Source organism: Panicum virgatum, chromosome 9K, assembly GCF_016808335.1.
Source record: "Panicum virgatum strain AP13 chromosome 9K, P.virgatum_v5, whole genome shotgun sequence".
Taxonomy (NCBI): domain Eukaryota; kingdom Viridiplantae; phylum Streptophyta; class Magnoliopsida; order Poales; family Poaceae; genus Panicum; species Panicum virgatum.
In genome coordinates this window covers 52,415,098-52,432,085 of record NC_053144.1, presented here as the reverse complement: position 1 = coordinate 52,432,085, position 16,988 = coordinate 52,415,098, and the positions used below count along the sequence as shown (strand labels likewise).

The following is a 16,988-nucleotide window of genomic DNA, read 5'->3' as shown; positions in this document are numbered from 1 at the left end:
CTTGGTTACTTCTCTTGCTCTCGTTAATTCTTGTTTTACTTTGAGCAATTTACTTTACTAGAGCTTATTTTGCATCTTGTCACCCTAGGTTGCAAACCCATCTAGAGATAGTAATAGCTTGACATAGGGCTTTCTTTTGGTACTAATTAAATTTCTCTAGTGTGGTTGACTTTAGATTTTAAACCGGCTATTCACCCCCCTCTAGTCGGTGTTCTTGATCCTACACCCGCCCTCCACGCTCCATCCCGACCCGAGGTGAGAAGGGGGATGGAATCCCCTCGCCTCCCTCCCTCTTTTGACCCATCCCCGGCCGCCGCCGTGCCCCAAGGCGCCGGAATCGGCGCCGGCGCCGAGCGCCGCCCCTGTTCTGCGCATGAGGAGGAAGAAGAAGGGCATATTTGCCCAAAGACCCCTCCCCTTCCTTCTATTCTTTAAAGAGCCCTCCCCCTTTATTTTATTTTCCAAATAAACCCCCTTCATCTTTTATTATTCCAAATCAACCCTTCCATCATTCAAGATAATTACCAATCGGTCCCTGCACATTTCCAAAATAGTCCGGATGTTTTCCAAAATTATAATCAAGTCCTTTTACTCTCAAAACTAATTGCAAACAAGCCCCTGGATTCTTATTTAACCCTAAACCCCTCTCCGACCTATCATTTCATGCGCCAAAAATTCCCCAATCACCCCGAAACTTTACCATGTCATTTCTAAAATAGTTTCAGCCAAGCCATTAGGAAATCACCCGAAAATATTATTCCTATCTCCATATTTTAATTTTCTCTTATTCGAGCTCAATGATAAAATATTTATTTCTTTGTATTTATTGTGTTTTGTTTGTGTGCGCCGTAGACACCGGTGTGAACGAGGGAGAACCTGTCGAGGAGTTCGCCGAGCAGTATCGCGAGCCGGAGCCCGAAGAACCGTACTGCGAGCAGGAACTCCCGGAAGGATTCGAAGACGGCAAGTTCAATCTCATCCTTTGATTGCATATTTTGACCCAGTTTTATAAACACAACCTATTGGCCTGTTTTACTAAATTGCATATGCTTTGACTGCTGAAAACATGGTTGGATAGCCACCCCTTGATTTGTTATAACTATTCCTTGACCACCTAGATTAATGTCTAAATATGATTTATTCTAGTTGGATGTTGATCGCTGCGAAAGCGCCGCTTAGGACCCGGTACTCGTTTTATTACACTCAAAAATAGTTATAACATGCTTTATAGAAAGAAAAATGCGTGAGTATTGAGGAAAGGGAAGTTGGGTTATAAAAAATAAAATGTTAAGATGGGATGGATGAATGACATTCCCTGGGTGGATTGTCATGCGTTGGAGGCTCGTACCGTTGTGGTAGAGCAAGAAGGTTGGGAGAAATCCATCCTGTCACAATTAAGGACCGAGTTGATGTGTCATCTTGCCTAACTCAACTATCGTGCAAACCACTCGCCCGTTGTATGTGGCAACGGCTTAACATAAACCCCACTAGTTAGTCTGATAGCCATCAGGAGAGCTGAGAGCAACGGATGACCAAGATCATGGTGACTTATGCCCCGGTTAAACCTCAGTATTAGGTCAATGGCCCCTTGGTGGAGTCCGTGTTGGCTAGTCAGGTCTAACTAAGGTGGGTAACGGCTTTGTTGGGATCTGCACCGACACTAAGGTGATCGTGCTGTGGTACCCCACTTGTGGATAAAGTTGCACACCTCTACAGAGTGTAGAACCTATTCGAATAGCCGTGCCCACGGTATTGGGTGAGTTACGGTTTGGTCACACAACTAGACTTTTGGGAGGGATGTTTTCATGGCGTGAGTTGTTTTGGGAAGGTGTCCGGCAGTTGTGCCGTGAGCTACTGCGGATGGGGAGTCCAGTAGCATTAAAACTTGGATTCTTGGTGTATGATCAACCCCACTCATTGTCCAGTTAAGCAAGAAACGGCTTTAAGGAAACTCTTTTCAAAAATAAACTCCTGCATGTGTAAAATCTAGCTTTACTGCAAATAAACCTCAGCCTTATCCTTGATTTATCCTGTGCATATCTGTGATACCCCCTCCGTGGACGGGGTTGGACTTGTTGAGTACTTCTGTACTCACCCGATATATATTTGTGGTTTTTCTCCAGAAGAAGATCCGGATTTCGTTGTTGAAGATGTTGAGTAGAGGTTGCGTCCGCGCCCAACTTTACCAGTGGTGTTGGTCCTCTACAAGATGTTTCTGCTAGCGCATCACTCTGAGCCCGAGCTGGAGACCGTCTGGGTCGTGCTTTGGTGTATTACCGTAGCTGTTTTACTATTTATTATCGTTTGTATCGAGTGTCCGCCTCCTCGGAGGTTTGTACGGTGACTGTACCATCTATTGAATAAATGTGTTATCAGTCTCCTAGGATTGATATTTGTATCACATTTAGTCTCTACTTATATGGGGACGCTTCAGCCGCAGGTCGCTACGGAAAGTCATATAAATATATTGATTAGTATATAAAAGGTATATGTTATACACTATATGTATTCTATAATAACATAGTATGTGTCGGTGAAGGACTTCAGGTTTTTCTATTGCAAAAAGTCCATATTACCTACCTGAAATAACATCAAGGTCTGGATAGCACCTAACTATTTTTTAGTTCAATTTAATCCCTAAACTATCATTTAGTCCAAATTACACCTTAATAAGATTTATCTTTTTTTAATTTTTCCAAGCACAAGTGAAGTCTTAAGTTAAAATTTTACAAGATGATAGTGGACATCACAAGGTATTTTAGAAAAAAATATTTCAAGAATATTTCATAATTTTTTGATAGGATCTAACATTTAATAATAAATTAACCTTTATGATACAAAATAATAAGACAAATAATGATGAAAAAGTTATAATATATTTTTGTGATATGAACTACAACCCTGCAAAATTTTAGATTGAGATTCTACTTGTTTGTGAATAAACAAAAAAGATAAATTATATTATAGGGCAAATTGAACCAAGAAAATAGTTAAGGGGTTATGCGGACTTTGCCCATACTTCAAGGGAGTAATTTGTACTTTTCTACTTTACTCGCCAAATGCTAATTCTAAATGATTTCGAACCTTAACATACGGTCAACCGAATTCCGATTAGGACCATGATTGATTGATGAACAAAAAATTATTGTTTATTTTAATAATAATAGAGATTTAAAAATTAAAGAAAGATACCCTCTTCCCAATTGTGCCTATCTATATCTTCTTTTGATCGAGCTGCTCAACATACTTTGTCAGCAACAGGTCAGCTACTCGTAATCGTTACCCAACGACACACTTATTGTTATTAGCTACCAATGGTGCTCACATCATAACAACCAAAGTGCAAGAGCAGAATCACAACAAAAAGGATAGCGCAAACAAATTCAGGGTCGTGCTCCATTTAAGTTCCACCAAAATCCAAGTCTCACGGATATTCTTCCTAATCTTCTTATATTAGCAGAGGCAGCCCAGAAGCAACTTTTTTTTTTTGAAAAGATCAGAAGCAACTTTTAGAGGAAGAGCTTTTCTGTACTGCTTTGGAGACCCGGCCCGGATCACCTCGTGCTTGATTGCACTTTCGGAGGACCTTTCAGGTAAAGTTACAAAAATAGCCAAATCTCAATGACAATCTAAGTTTTTGAGGAAAAGACAATAATCTAGTAAGTTACAAATAAACCCGCACAAGAAAAAGTTGATAACTATGGGACCCCGTTGCAAAGTCACGTGTTACGGGTTCTAGCGATGCTAATCGCGCGTCAGGTTCGGCTGGATGTGATGGTACACTATGGCAGGTTCTCTCGGCCCCTCGAAATGGTAGGTCAGGTAGGAGATTTACCGCTAAGCGAGGGCATCCGTGCGGAAGAAAACGAGTAGCCACGAGCCCACGAGCACTGGTGTGCTGGATTCAGACGCTCAACCGGTCTGCATTGTACCTACACATTACGTGCGCGGAAAAAAAAAACAAAAAAATGTACCCGTCACCAAACCGATAATCTAGCTCAACAGTTCAAACAACCAAACAAATAAATAAATGGCTTTAAGTAAAATATACGTAAAATGCAAAAAAGGATTTGTTTTGCATTAGTACCATCGTATAAAATTATTTCATTCATGACCCAAGCTCGGCGTGATCTGAACGCCTCTGAGATATTTGCGTTGCCAGCGTGATTATACCTGGGGCCTCTACCTCTTCATTTCAGTGAGGAGGATAGCTGAACGATCCAAATTTCTGTCCCCACCTCTTTCACGAGTCGAAGCCTCCCTCCCGGGACGACGCGCTTCGCCATCACCGCCTCCATTCCCGATCCCTCCCTTCCTTGGCAGCGCGGGCGCGGGGGGAGATGGAGAGGGCGGCCCCGGTGAGGAGCTCCCACACCTCGACGGCCGGCCTGCTCGCCTGGCCTCACCCCGATGGCGCCGGGCCGCTGCCGGCACGCCGCCCTAACCAGGTGACGACCCAAAGCTCCACCGCTCTTCCTCCTCCACCCGCCCCGTGCGTGCGGCGCGCCGCCGCTTCCGATCGGACCGATCCTTGAGCTCTACCTTGCTCGCCGTGCAGCCGACGGAGGAGTTCAGGAAGGTGGTGTTCGGGGGCCAGGGCGGCGCCGAGGCGGCCGACGGCGTGAACAAGATGTGAGATAGCTTCCGCGCCTCCGAGGCCGGATCCCGCTCCGCTTCCTGTGTTCCGGATCAGGCCGTTCGATGCGATCGGCGCCTTGTATGTGTGCGTGCTTGATCCCCCAAGTGTGCCTGCTTACTGATTACGGCTGCTGCTGCTGCTGCTGCTCTGATCGTTCCAGGAGGACGGGCTCCGCGCCCAAGTTGAAGGAGATGACGGGGAGCGGCATCTTCAAGGCCGGGAGCGCCACCGCCGCCGCCCCAGCCGCGTCCCGCGATCGCCAGGTTCGCAACTTTTGGATCTGCATTCTCTTGTTTGCTACTCACCTTCTGTACTTGTGTACCCGTTGTGTATGCTGGAGAATGGAGATAGTTCCTTTTGTTTCACGCGGCGGCATGTCGGTAGAATCAATGAGGCATGCCTGTCAGATTGGTTGCTTAAAGTGTTGGGAACTTGGGACCGGTTTCCGGTTTTGTCCATATTCAGCAATGCTATAGATCTTAGCTGCATTTTACTGGAAGTGGAGTTTGCAGTGTTCGCAAGTCCTGTTACTGCCTTAGCTGGGATTCTTTATTGGGCGAAGTGGGATGCAAATCTGATCGACTGAACAGGATGTGGAGATTCAGCATTGTCACCACATGTCGTTCTGTGGTATTCTTAAAAATATCAGGTCTGTTGCGAATCAAAATGTGTGTAGAGCAGAAGTCTTATATGCTGTTTTCAGTTCTCCAATTATCCAAAAATTATGTAGGACTCGCTTTCGAGTAAAAGAAAATTGTCTCATTATGAAACGGAACATATAAAGCATCGGCAGCTAGAGTTCCAACCATCATACTGTGTGGTGATCAACTCATTTTTTTTCATGTAAGGTTGATCAGCTTTCTTTATTAGCTTTCATGTAACAGACTACAAACTCATGGCCAACAGTTCACATCTGGAAATCTTAGGTACCTATGCCATAATTTGGTGACTTGGTAGTCAATTATGCTCTTCATATTGTCTGCCAGTTTCTCTCTCTAGACACGAAAGCTCCCCCGTCGGTGACCACTCCGGTCCCGGCGGCCACAGCCACCCCCGCCGCCGGCCATCCAGGTCCCGGCGGCCTCGTTTCCCGCCGGTGGCCACCCCGGTCCCGGCGTCCACCGCCTTCCTTTCCGTCCCCACTTCGGATCCAATGTCGGACGGCGAGTTCGAGCAGGGGGCGGATGGGGAAGAATCCCCACTGTCGGAGCTCCCTCCTCTGGCTGCCGCTGCTGTGGCGGCAGATCTGGCCTCCTGCCGGATCTCTCCCGCCGGGGGACCATCCTCCACCCCTGCCCCCCGGTCGGGATCTGCTCCAAGTGGAGGGATGTCGGATTGTACCCCCTCTTGGCTACATTTCTCGGCATCGTCAAGTGATGGTGACTCCCCACGGTCGTCCTTGGCGAGGCGGAAGGGGAAGCAGGTCGTGTCCCCTGATGCCGTCGCCCCTCACCCCTGTGGCTTCATGGCAGATGCTCAACGCGCCTCCACGGGGCTCATGGCGGATGCGCGACGTGCCCCTGGGGGGTTCATGGCGGATGCACGCCGTCGCCCCCCGGCAACCTCGGCGGACATTATTGCTGTCCCTCGTCCTGCCCCTTCTTCTGGTGTGTTGGAAGATGGTTGGGTCGAGGTCCGCCGGCGCTGGCGGCGACGCGTCCGGCACTCGAGACCCCCGTCTCGTCCTGTGCCAGCTGACCTCGTCGGACGTTGCTTCAACTGCTTGGCCAGAGACCATGTTGCTGCTGCATGTCGCAACCCCTCCCGTTGTCTCAAGTGTGGTAGGGAGGGACACCAAGCGAGGGTCTGCAAGCACGGCCGTGCTCTCTGGGGTGGTGCGCCACGGCCACTGCTCGGCCGTGTTGCTGCTCCTCTTCGTCCGCTTCGTCCGTCGATCGCCGCCACCTCTCACGGTGCGGGCCCGTCTAGGCGTGGTCGCTCGCCGGTTTCGGACTCCACGCGGTTGGCAAGGTCGCAATCTACGGGTCGGGCGCCATCGCTGCCTGAAGTGTGTGCCCCGTCTCCACTCCGTGAAGATGGCCCTTCATCTCCACTGCCGTCTTCGCCCCCTTCCCCGAGGCCGATTGGGGACCCATCTCGCCGTCCGAAGTCAGTGATCTGCGTGATCCCACGCTCGCAGGAGATTGATGCTGCGGATGCCCGGCTCTCGTCGTGCGCCCTGGTCGCGGTGGTGGGCGGCACCCGTCCTGTCGTCTCTCTACTTCAGGTTGGCATGTTACTTGAGGAATTCTTTTCTGTCCAACATGGGGAATACGTTGTTTCTCGATTCGATCCGGAGGATTTCTTGGTTGAATTTTCATCGGAGGCTGTTGCATACAGAATTTTACATGCTCACCACCCTGATGAGGCTCCGTTTCAGTTGATTTGGAAGAGATGGTGTAGACAATCCATGGCGTCTTTTGCCTCTCTGCATTTTCGGATCCTGATTGAGTTTCGTGGGATTCCTGCTCATGCTAGAAACATCACCACTGCTAGGATCCTACTGGGCACCTCCTGCTCTGGCTTGGTCGAAGCACCACCTAAATTAGCTGGGGATAATAGAAAAAAATTCTTTGTTTGTGCCTGGTGCATTCATCCGGATTTGGTACCTCAAGAGAAGGTGATCTTCATCCAAGAGCCATCAGAACAATATGTTGAGACTGGATTGTTCCTGCGACCCCACGAGATCATACACTCGAAGCATGATGGATTGTGGTACAGGGTTCAGATCAGAATTGTGGAAATTCAAGATTGGAATTTATCCAGTGATTCTTTAGATGATGGAACACCGCCTGACAACTTTGATAGCGATGAAGATGAGTATCCTGGTTTTGAGCAGCGTTGCCGTTCGAAGCCATGGCCAAAAATAACGAGATTTGATGATGGTGTTGGCTCTAGCAGCGATCCACAGCTTGGACCAGGCTGGGGGCCTCCGTTTAGGTCGCAAGGACAGGCGATGGAGCGTTCTCTGATGGGGAATTCTTGGCAACCGTGGTCGTCCTCCAAGCATCTCTCATTAGGGGCCGATCAGGGGATGAATACTGCTACATCCATGGTGGGTACTGTTCGTGTCGTCGACGAGTGTCCACTTCTCAAGCTTCCGCTTCGCTTTGGTCGCTGTTCGTCGGTGCGGCAAGGTGCCCCGGAGATTTGTCATGGCGACCGAGCATCTCTCTCCGGGGCTGGTAATGCTGGTTCACGAGGCGCGCCTCCCACGCCATTACCTGACAGTGCCACTGTGCAGGTCACATCAGCTGTAATGGGCCCCGTGACCAAGACTTTTGAGCCCATGCAGTTTGAATTCAACGGGCGGAAAGTTGCACTACTCTACCGCAGCGGACAGGAAGAAGAAGACAAACGGCTGCTGCATGGCCCGTTCATCGTTGAAGATGACCGTTATGACCCCATGCTAGAGGAAGTGTCTGGTAGCCTACTTGGGCCGGTTCTGGGCTGCCTATCGCCTCGGCCTCGTGTTGTGTCACCTGCTGGGGAGGAAAGTCAGGCCGCATGCCGGTCCAGGCGCAGAACGTGATGATGCGGAAATTGGGGCTCACCTCGGACATCCACCCTCCGGATGCTTCGTCATTTCAACAGTTCACGGATACCTTCACCTCCACACTCACTGTCTCACAGTGTGAAGCTCTAGATGCTTTGTTGCCAGCAGGAATGGGCTCCTTGGCAACACAAGAAGTAGCACCGGTGCTGGTGTCTTGAGCCCGTATTTGCTCTGTTGCTTGGTCGCTAATTCTGTTATCCATGTTAGGTGAAAGTTGTCTTGTATGGAATGTTAGGGGTCTCAACTCCAGAGCCCGTCGCAATGTTGTTCGTGAACTGGTCGCTCAGGAAAACATATCCTTGTTCTCCTTACAGGAGACTAAATTGGACACTTGCTCGGTGAGCATGCTTTTGGATATCTGTGGTGCTGGGTTTGATTTCGTGTTTCTACCGGCATCTAATACATGTGGGGGCATTTTACTTGCTTGGAAAATTAACATTTGGTCGGTAACTACCGTTTTGACGCGGTCGTATAGTCTCACTGCCAAAATCACCATGCTGGCCACGGATGAGACCTGGTGGCTTACTTCTGTATATGGGCCACAAACGGATCAGGAAAAAATCCTCTTCTTGGATGAGCTCAAGGAGGTATGTGATTGTTGTAGTGGTTCCTGGATGGTTTGGGGTGACTTTAACCTTATTTATCGTGCTGAGGACAAGAGCAACAACCGGCTTAACAGAAGGATGATGAGCCGCTTTAGACAATTCATTAATGAGACTGATCTGCAAGAGCTGTACCTAAAGGGAAGGCTCTATACCTGGTCCAATGAGCGTGACACGTCAACGCTTGAACGACTCGATCGTGTCTTCACCTCTGAAGAATGGGCTCTTGCCTTCCCAAATCATGAGCTATCGGCGTTGGCAACTGAATGCTTCGATCATGTGCCGCTTCTCCTCAAAACTGACTGCACAATCACGCACTGCATGCGTTTCCGCTTTGAAAATTTTTGGCCCAAATGTGAGGGATATCTGCAGGTCGTTGAGGAGGCTTGGAATGCACCTCTGCCGTGGTCTACCTCTGATGCTGATGCCTTTCGTTGTCTTGACTTCAAGCTACGTAACACGGCTAAAATGCTAAAGAGCTGGAGTGCTAAGAGGGTTGGCTCAGTGCGACTTCAGTTAGCAATTGCAAAAGAGATTACCCTAAGATTGGATGCAGTGCAGGACACTAGGACACTGATGCCGCATGAGCTTGCCTTACGCAGAAAAGCAAAGCTTTGTTCTTTGGGATTGGCCTCGCTGCAAAGAACGCTAGTTCGACAGCGTTCCAGGATCACATTCCTTGCTGAAGGGGATGCTAATACAAGATTTTTCCATCTACAAGCCTGTCACAGAAGCCGTAAGGGCCATATCTCAAAACTGAGAACGGAAGAAACTGTCCTCTTTAGGGAGGACGAGATGGCTGATGCGGTTTTTCAGCATTTTGAGAACATGCTTGGTACAAGGGGAATACAGAACAACTACATTAATTTTGAGGAACTTGGTTTGCCTTCTGTTGGTGCCTCTATGCTCGACCATTGTTTTAGTGAGGAGGAAATCTGGCAGGCAATTGGAGAAATGCCAAACGACAAGGCGCCAGGGCCGGATCGATTTACAGGTCTTTTCTTCAAAACGGCGTGGCTGATAATTAAACACGACATCCTGCGTGCTTTCCAGGCCATCTGGGCGCTTGACGGCCGAAGCTTCTACTTGGTGAATCAGGCATACATGGTATTGCTTCGCAAGAAAAATGATGCATCCTCCATCGGTGACTATAGGCCGATTAGCCTAATACATAGCTTCGCCAAGCTTCTGACTAAGGTACTTGCACATTGTCTTGCCCCGCACATGAAGGATCTTGTCAAGCTAAATCAAAGCGCCTTTATCCAGACTCGTCTCATTCATGAGAATTATAAAGTAGTGCAACTTTCAGCCAAGTTCTTGCACAGAAAAAGAGTGCCTTCAGCTCTTATCAAGGTCGACATCGCCAAAGCATTTGATACTGTAAACTGGCACTTCTTACTCAGCTTACTTCGGCACCTTGGTTTCTCAAGGCGCTGGCTTGACTGGATCTCACTGATTTTATCATCCGCAAGCACAAAAGTCATCTTGAATGGATCACCTGGGAGGAGGATCTGTCATGCTAGGGGGCTACGTCAAGGTGACCCTCTATCTCCTTTGCTGTTTGTGCTAGTCATGGAAGGTCTCAATGCCCTGTTAAGCCTGGCCGATACAAGAGGGCTCCTGCAGACACTACTCCCCATGGTAAAGGAAAGAGCTTTCATGTACGCGGATGATGTTGTGATCTTTCTGTCCCCGGCTCAGCAGAACCTGATACTCACAAGGGCAATCTTGGAGATCTTTGCTGGTGCATCTGGCCTTACAACAAACATGTCCAAATGTTTGATTTCACCCATCCAGTGTGATCTTGAGGCTACTGTAAACCTTCTAACTAACTTTCCAGGCAAGATTGATCCATTTCCAATTCACTATCTTGGTATTCCATTGGGCATAAGACGATTAAGCAAGGCCGCTTTACAACCATTGGTTGACAAGGTTGCAAACAGACTGCCATTCTGGAAGGCTGGTCTTCTAAATCGCGCTGGAAGAGCTGTTCTTATCAAGAGCACCTTATCTGCAATTCCTACACATACTGCCTTTGCTGTTAGCCTCTCTTCTTGGGCCATCAAATGTATTGACAATATCAGACGGGCGTTTCTCTGGAAAGGAGCGCAATCGGCCAAAGGGGGACATTGCTTGCTTGCTTGGCCTAGAGTTTGCCGTCCTCCGGAACTTGGAGGCTTAGGCATCATTGACTTGCAGCGCTTCGGATATGCGCTGCGCATGAGGTGGTTGTGGATGAAGCGTACAGATGTTGCTCGGCCATGGCATCTACTACCAGATGAGAAGGAGCCCATTATAGAAGCAATGTTCCAAGCTTCGATATACGTTGATTTGGGGGATGGCCACACTGCCTTGTTCTGGTCTGATCGTTGGCTCGATGGGAAGCCGCTGGCTGAAGTGGCACCTTGTCTCTGTGCTACAGTGGGTCCTCGAATCAAGAAAACGAGGACGGTGGCACAAGCATTGCACGGCGATCTTTGGACTACAGATATTTCTGGGGCTCTTACTGTCCAAGTCATTTTCGACTATCTTCTTGTATGGGACATGACAAGGACAATTCAACTACAGCCCGATCAGCCGGATAGAGTCTGTTGGAAATGGACTCCAGATAAGATCTTTTCCACCTCCTCTGCTTACAAGTCATTCTTTATTGGACAGCAACCAGTGGAAGGAGCCACATTACTTCGGAAGGCGCGGGCGCCGCCCAAATGCAAATTCTTCATTTGGTTGGTGCTGCATGATCGATGCTGGACCGCGGCTAGGAGGAAAAAACATGGGCTACAAGATGATGACTCGTGCTCTTTGCTCACAGGCACATGAAACAATTGAGCATCTGCTGTTGTGTTGTTCATTTTCAAGGGAACTTTGGTTCCAATTATTCCATCGGATCGGCTGGTCGGCTGTCTCCCCATTAAGTCATGATCAATGGCTGGTTGCTTGGTGGACTCGAGCTAGGAAACACATTCTGAAGGAGGAACGGCGCTGTTTTGACTCAGTGGTAATCTTGATTTGCTGGATGGTATGGAAGGAAAGAAACAAGATAATTTTTTACCGTCAAATTAGGACCATGCATGAGATACTGGACTGGGTGTTTGACGAGATCTGTGCTTGGTTCCAGGCAGGTTTTAGTAAATTAGAACCGGTCGCTCGAGCTTTAGGTAGGTTGCCGGGTCGCGAGTCAGCTAACAATGTAATCACTTAGTGTGCATGTTGGGTCGTCGGGTTGGCTCGTCTCTCTGGAACCAACTCGAAGTTTGTATTGTACTCTTTTCTCCTCTTAATGAAAAACGTGCTCAGTCATGGTCGCGAAAAAAATATTGTCTGCTGAGAGAGCAGGAAACATAACAAATATTCCCCTTCCACATGGCCTATACATTACTTGAAAGAAATCAAGAAAAACTAACCATATATATACCACGCTGCATGATATGGTGAGACTTAATCATCTTTCATAATCTGCAGGCGAGCCAGATCACTTTCGCTCAGGACGGGAGCATTGCGAAGCCAAATTCAGTAGCTAACGCGGCGAGGCATCGTGAGCTTAGCCACACTGTTGAGAGCGAGGGAGACGGTAAGACGAAGAGGCCGGTCTCCACTGCAAAATCCAAGGAGCTCAGCGGCCACGACATCTTCGCCAATCATGAGGACCCCAAGCCCAACAGGTCAAGGAGATCGGACTACACCAGCTCCGCCTCGCTCTCACAGGTGAAAAACGCAAATGCACTGCCCCACCTTGTCTGCTCTGGCACCATTCGATCGATGCGTGGTGGCTCAAAAAAGTCTATTGAACAACTATCGTCTCGCTCATGGGCAGGTGAGCACCTTCTCGTTCGGAGAGGCCGACGCCGACATCACGGCGAGGACGGCGAAGAAGAAAGGAGCCAGCAACAAGCCCGCTGATCTGAACGGCAAGGCCATGCTCGAGAAGGATTCGGCGCCCGCGGTGAAGCAGCCTCCGAACCGTGCGAAGCTGGAAGAAGCGGCTGGTAGCAGCAGCGCTTCTGCGGACGGGAAGGCCCCAGCGACCGGAGAGCACGCTGGCCGCCGCACCCGGCAGCCTCCCGGCGGCGACAGCAGCATCTCGCTGGCCTAGCTGCCCGTCTTGGGACGCGTCATGCTCTCGGCGGCCGCAAGGGTGGGTGGCAGTTTGCGGCCTTTGTTTCGGTGATCGGGAGATAAGTCCATCCATCCCCTCCGGGTACGACGATCTGGTTTTACGTTTTGTTTGTCGGTGTGGCTTGGGTTGGTTGCGAGTTGTGACATACTGGGTAGTCGGGTACCCAGTGGACCGGAGCAAGAGGTACCCATGGCGTGTGGTGCCCGTTTTGTTGTGTGTACGGTGGTTATACATACTAGTACATGTTTTTACGGTGGTGGATCATATATGTTTGGTAAATAAGAAACCGGTGGTTATCTGGTACCTTGAGTCCGGACCGAGGTCACCTGCTGCAAGACGCGAAGCTGCAAATGTTTTTTTTTATTTTAAGAAAACAAATGTGTTGCATTTGCCTGCAAATCTCATCCAGGGGTGGTGGCACGCTCAGGCCGTCTCAGTGATGAAAGTGTGAAGCGAGGTGGCACAGGAAAGGAAGCAAGAGCATCTTCAACAGATTTCTCATATTCATCCCTAATACCTAAAAACTACAATTTGAGAGATTTTGGAGATAAGATCAATTTCAACAGATTGATCTTCCCCTTTCCTTTTTTTCACCATATAGGGAAAATCTCCTTTCTCAATTTCAACATATATAGAAGAAATGCTCTAGTAGATTGATTTTTCCCGTTTCTATATGGAAAGGGAGACACGATGTCTTTTCTTTTTATTAGGAATTGGAGAGAAATTATTGGGGATTGAGAAAAAATAAAGGGGAAAGGGAGATGGAAAATCAATCTGCTGGAGTAGGTTTTTTCAACATCAATCCACTGTATTGAGAAAAAGTGGAAAGGGGAAATGGGAAGATCAATCTGTTGGAGTTGTTTTAAAAAAACTCCAACAGATTATAAATAGATTCCTCAATATCAAAAAAATTTAAACAATTACCAAAATATTACCTCCTCTCCCCTACATGTTGGGGGAGAAGCAAGCTGTTGACGCAATATCTCCGATCGGCAGTTGGCTTTGCGCGCCGGACCTTTAATTCCGCTGGCCAGTGTCGCTACTCCACCCCGCAGCCCGCGCCGGTGACCAAGCGTAGGCCTCCGGCCGTGCCCCGCCTCTGCCTCTGATTGCGTCATCCTGCCTCCGCGCCACCCCTGCGTCCAGCCGCGCCACCTGTCTCCGCGTCACCCTTGTGTCACATTGCATGTTTAGACATCAATTAGAAACACTAAATATAAATTTATTATAAAACTAATTTCATACGACGTGACTTAATCATGAGACAAATTTATTAAGACTAATTAGTCTATAATTTGACCACTAATTGTTACAATAATCATTCGCTAATTGTACATTAATTATACTTAATAGATTCATTTAGATTAGTTTTCTATTAAGTTAGCATCCGAATATTTGAATTCATATCTGAACATTCGATGTGACAGCTACTTAACAAACCAAATGAGGTATGAGTTGTGTATTTACCGGCTAATCCATCAGTCAGCACTCGCCTGATGCAACGTGCCTCTTTGGAGCTCCCCACTGTTCGCCATCGATCGCAGACCTTACCGCTGTAGAGTCACACATATACAGCGTCAGCCGAAACAGGACTACAATAACCATCCGTGAATCAACAGCTAATTATAAATTAATTAGGCTCGTTAGATTCATCTCGCCATTTACAACCTATCCTACATAAAATTCTATAAATAAATTTTATTTAATAATCCAAAATAGCATAATTCCCGTTTGTTTATTTTTTTGCCAAAACATCTAAACACGCCTGTGTGCGAATTCACAATGCAGTCGTACCGTACGTAAAGCCATGTGGAAGTGGATTAGCGGAACGCACCCAAAAATTTGTTGAGACAGATAGACGGTTGGTGTGTTTACATCCCAAATTTTTTCAGCGCTACAGCAACTTTAAATGTTTGACCATTTATTAGAACAACTAAATATGGATAACTAACAAAACTCATTCTATAACCCCGAGTGTAATTGCGAAATAGATCTTTCAAGCCCAATTAGACCATGATTAAACACTATCGTGCTAAATAAACAACCTCTAATAATAGATTAATTAGAGTTAATAGATTCATCTCATGGTTTTTCGTCCATTCGTGTAATTAGTTTTATAATTAGATCATTCTTGGTCCTTCTAATCTTCGGTTGAAAATTGGTACAGTGAATTTCGTCCAAATTTTTACAGGATCTAAACACATTCCTCGAGTCGTGATTTATCATAAATGTAAACTCTTACAAAAATAGGTAATCTTGTTTTGCAGATAGTCGTCAGTCGGCTAGGCACGGGCCGACCCGCTGGGACATAGGGTCGGGCTAGACACGACCCGGTAAAAGAACGGGCCAGGGCGGGCGGCTCGAATGGCCATATAGGGAAAAATTGTAAATATCCTAAACATCTTTCACACCGCCAGGGGGTACTGTTACCATATCTAGAAGCCATCCATTACAAGATCAACGATCAGATCTGCATAAACAATTTTTGTAATATAGTACCAAACAGTATTCGTGCAATCGTGTTTTTGCTACAATAGCTGCTATAGTCCTACTATCACAGTGTTTTTCTTGTAGCAGGTAAGTAACTGGGTCCTTCCCTGGCAAGAGTGGCAACTAGCTTATGAAACGGAAAAAATGGCACTATTGCAATAAAGGATGTCGTTCAATTTATGAGCTCAAGCTAACTCTAAATGACGTGACGCTAAAGAAACCAATAAAACGAGCCCCTCCATCAGCACTAGTCTAGCGACGCCACCCACGCGCGATTGCATACACGTACAGATGTACGAGCCTTATAGCACTCTTTTTAACGGAACGGGGTGAGGCGGCGGCGGCGGCGGCGCGCGCGAACTGTACCACGGAAATACTACTGTAGAAACACACGCTTGCCGGCTTGCCGCATTACCCCACCGACCAGGGACTGATTTCTGAATCTGACCCGGGCGGCGACGCGTCGCCCAACCTCGGGCAGGTGCCGCGCCGCGCTCTGGCCTCCCGCCTCGCCGACGAACGCAGGCACGCAGCGAGGCCGCAGGTAAGGATGGATTCGGATCTCTATTCGAATCTCAGATTTTTGGTCATTTTTCTTCGATTATGGACAAATAAGATATAGAATTTACTATGTAAATTCATAGCCTTGTATTTAACATTGATCTTGTAAAGATTCATAAAAACTAAACCTCAAATTTATCATATATATTCTCAAATAATAGATATAAAAATTCGAATACGGATCGGATACGGATACGAATCTTTTTTCACCTTTTTAATTGTAGGGAGCAAATAATACATAAAAAAATTTATACAAAATTTTATTCTTATGTGTAATAATATGCTTGATAATATATAAAAAAGATTAGCATAAAATTTTAAGCATATCTATTTTAAAATATCAAATTTGTTCTAAGAATTCGGATGTTTAGATCCATCCCTAGCCGCAGGGCCACGTCCCGGGTCGCCGGAAAGGCGGAAACGACGGAAAGGGATCCGCTGCAGTTCGGCAGCCTGCAATTGGGTCACTGACAGGTAGGCCTGTATGTGTGGGGCCCACGTATCAGGGACACCACTGCAGGACACTCAACTGCAGCGGATCTCGTTCCGGAAACGACGGCGCCTCGGCGCCACCCGGCAAAACAGGAGTCTATTCCCCGCACATGTGGGGCGAGCGATGTGTTACACAGGCGTGCTCGCCACCGTCTTCCTCCGGCTTCGGCGGCCTCCGCCGCCGCCACTAACCACTCCCACTGCCGGGCCGCCCTTCCATCGCTGGCGTCAACACCTTCTCCTTACCTCCGCTGCCGGCCACCGCCCACCAGATGTCTGGCCCCGCCCGGCCGCCGGCGCTCTCGCACCGCCTCGCCCTCCACCGGCCAACCCGCCTCCACCGCCGGGCCGCCGCCGCCCCCTCTCTAGGTCCGGTGGCCATTGGAACCCCGACAACCCAAAATCTAAAGGCCGCCGCCGCCCGCCACAACTCCGGCCGCCGCCGGCCACTCTCCCCCCGCCCTTCCTCGGTGGCCGCCCCTCCCCTCCTCCCCTAGCTTCCGGCGGCGGGTTCTTCTTCCTCCCTGTGCG

General features: G+C 48.2%; 1 protein-coding gene across 2 annotated transcripts; it reads left to right on the top strand.

Annotated features, from left to right (window-relative positions):
• The first annotated feature begins 4,188 nt into the window (after positions 1-4,188).
• On the top strand, positions 4,189-13,217 carry LOC120652178. 2 transcript variants are annotated; one of them, XM_039929924.1, is made up of 5 exons: positions 4,189-4,448; positions 4,559-4,632; positions 4,800-4,902; positions 12,260-12,502; positions 12,612-13,217. In XM_039929924.1, exons 1-5 carry the CDS (start codon positions 4,341-4,343, stop codon positions 12,888-12,890), a joined length of 807 nt encoding a protein of 268 aa, XP_039785858.1. In that variant the 5' UTR covers positions 4,189-4,340; the 3' UTR covers positions 12,891-13,217. The 2 variants fall into 2 exon arrangements, with proteins under 2 accessions (XP_039785858.1, XP_039785859.1); XM_039929925.1 differs by lacking the exon at positions 4,559-4,632 and having other exon boundaries at positions 4,200-4,448.
• Positions 13,218-16,988: the final 3,771 nt, after the last annotated feature.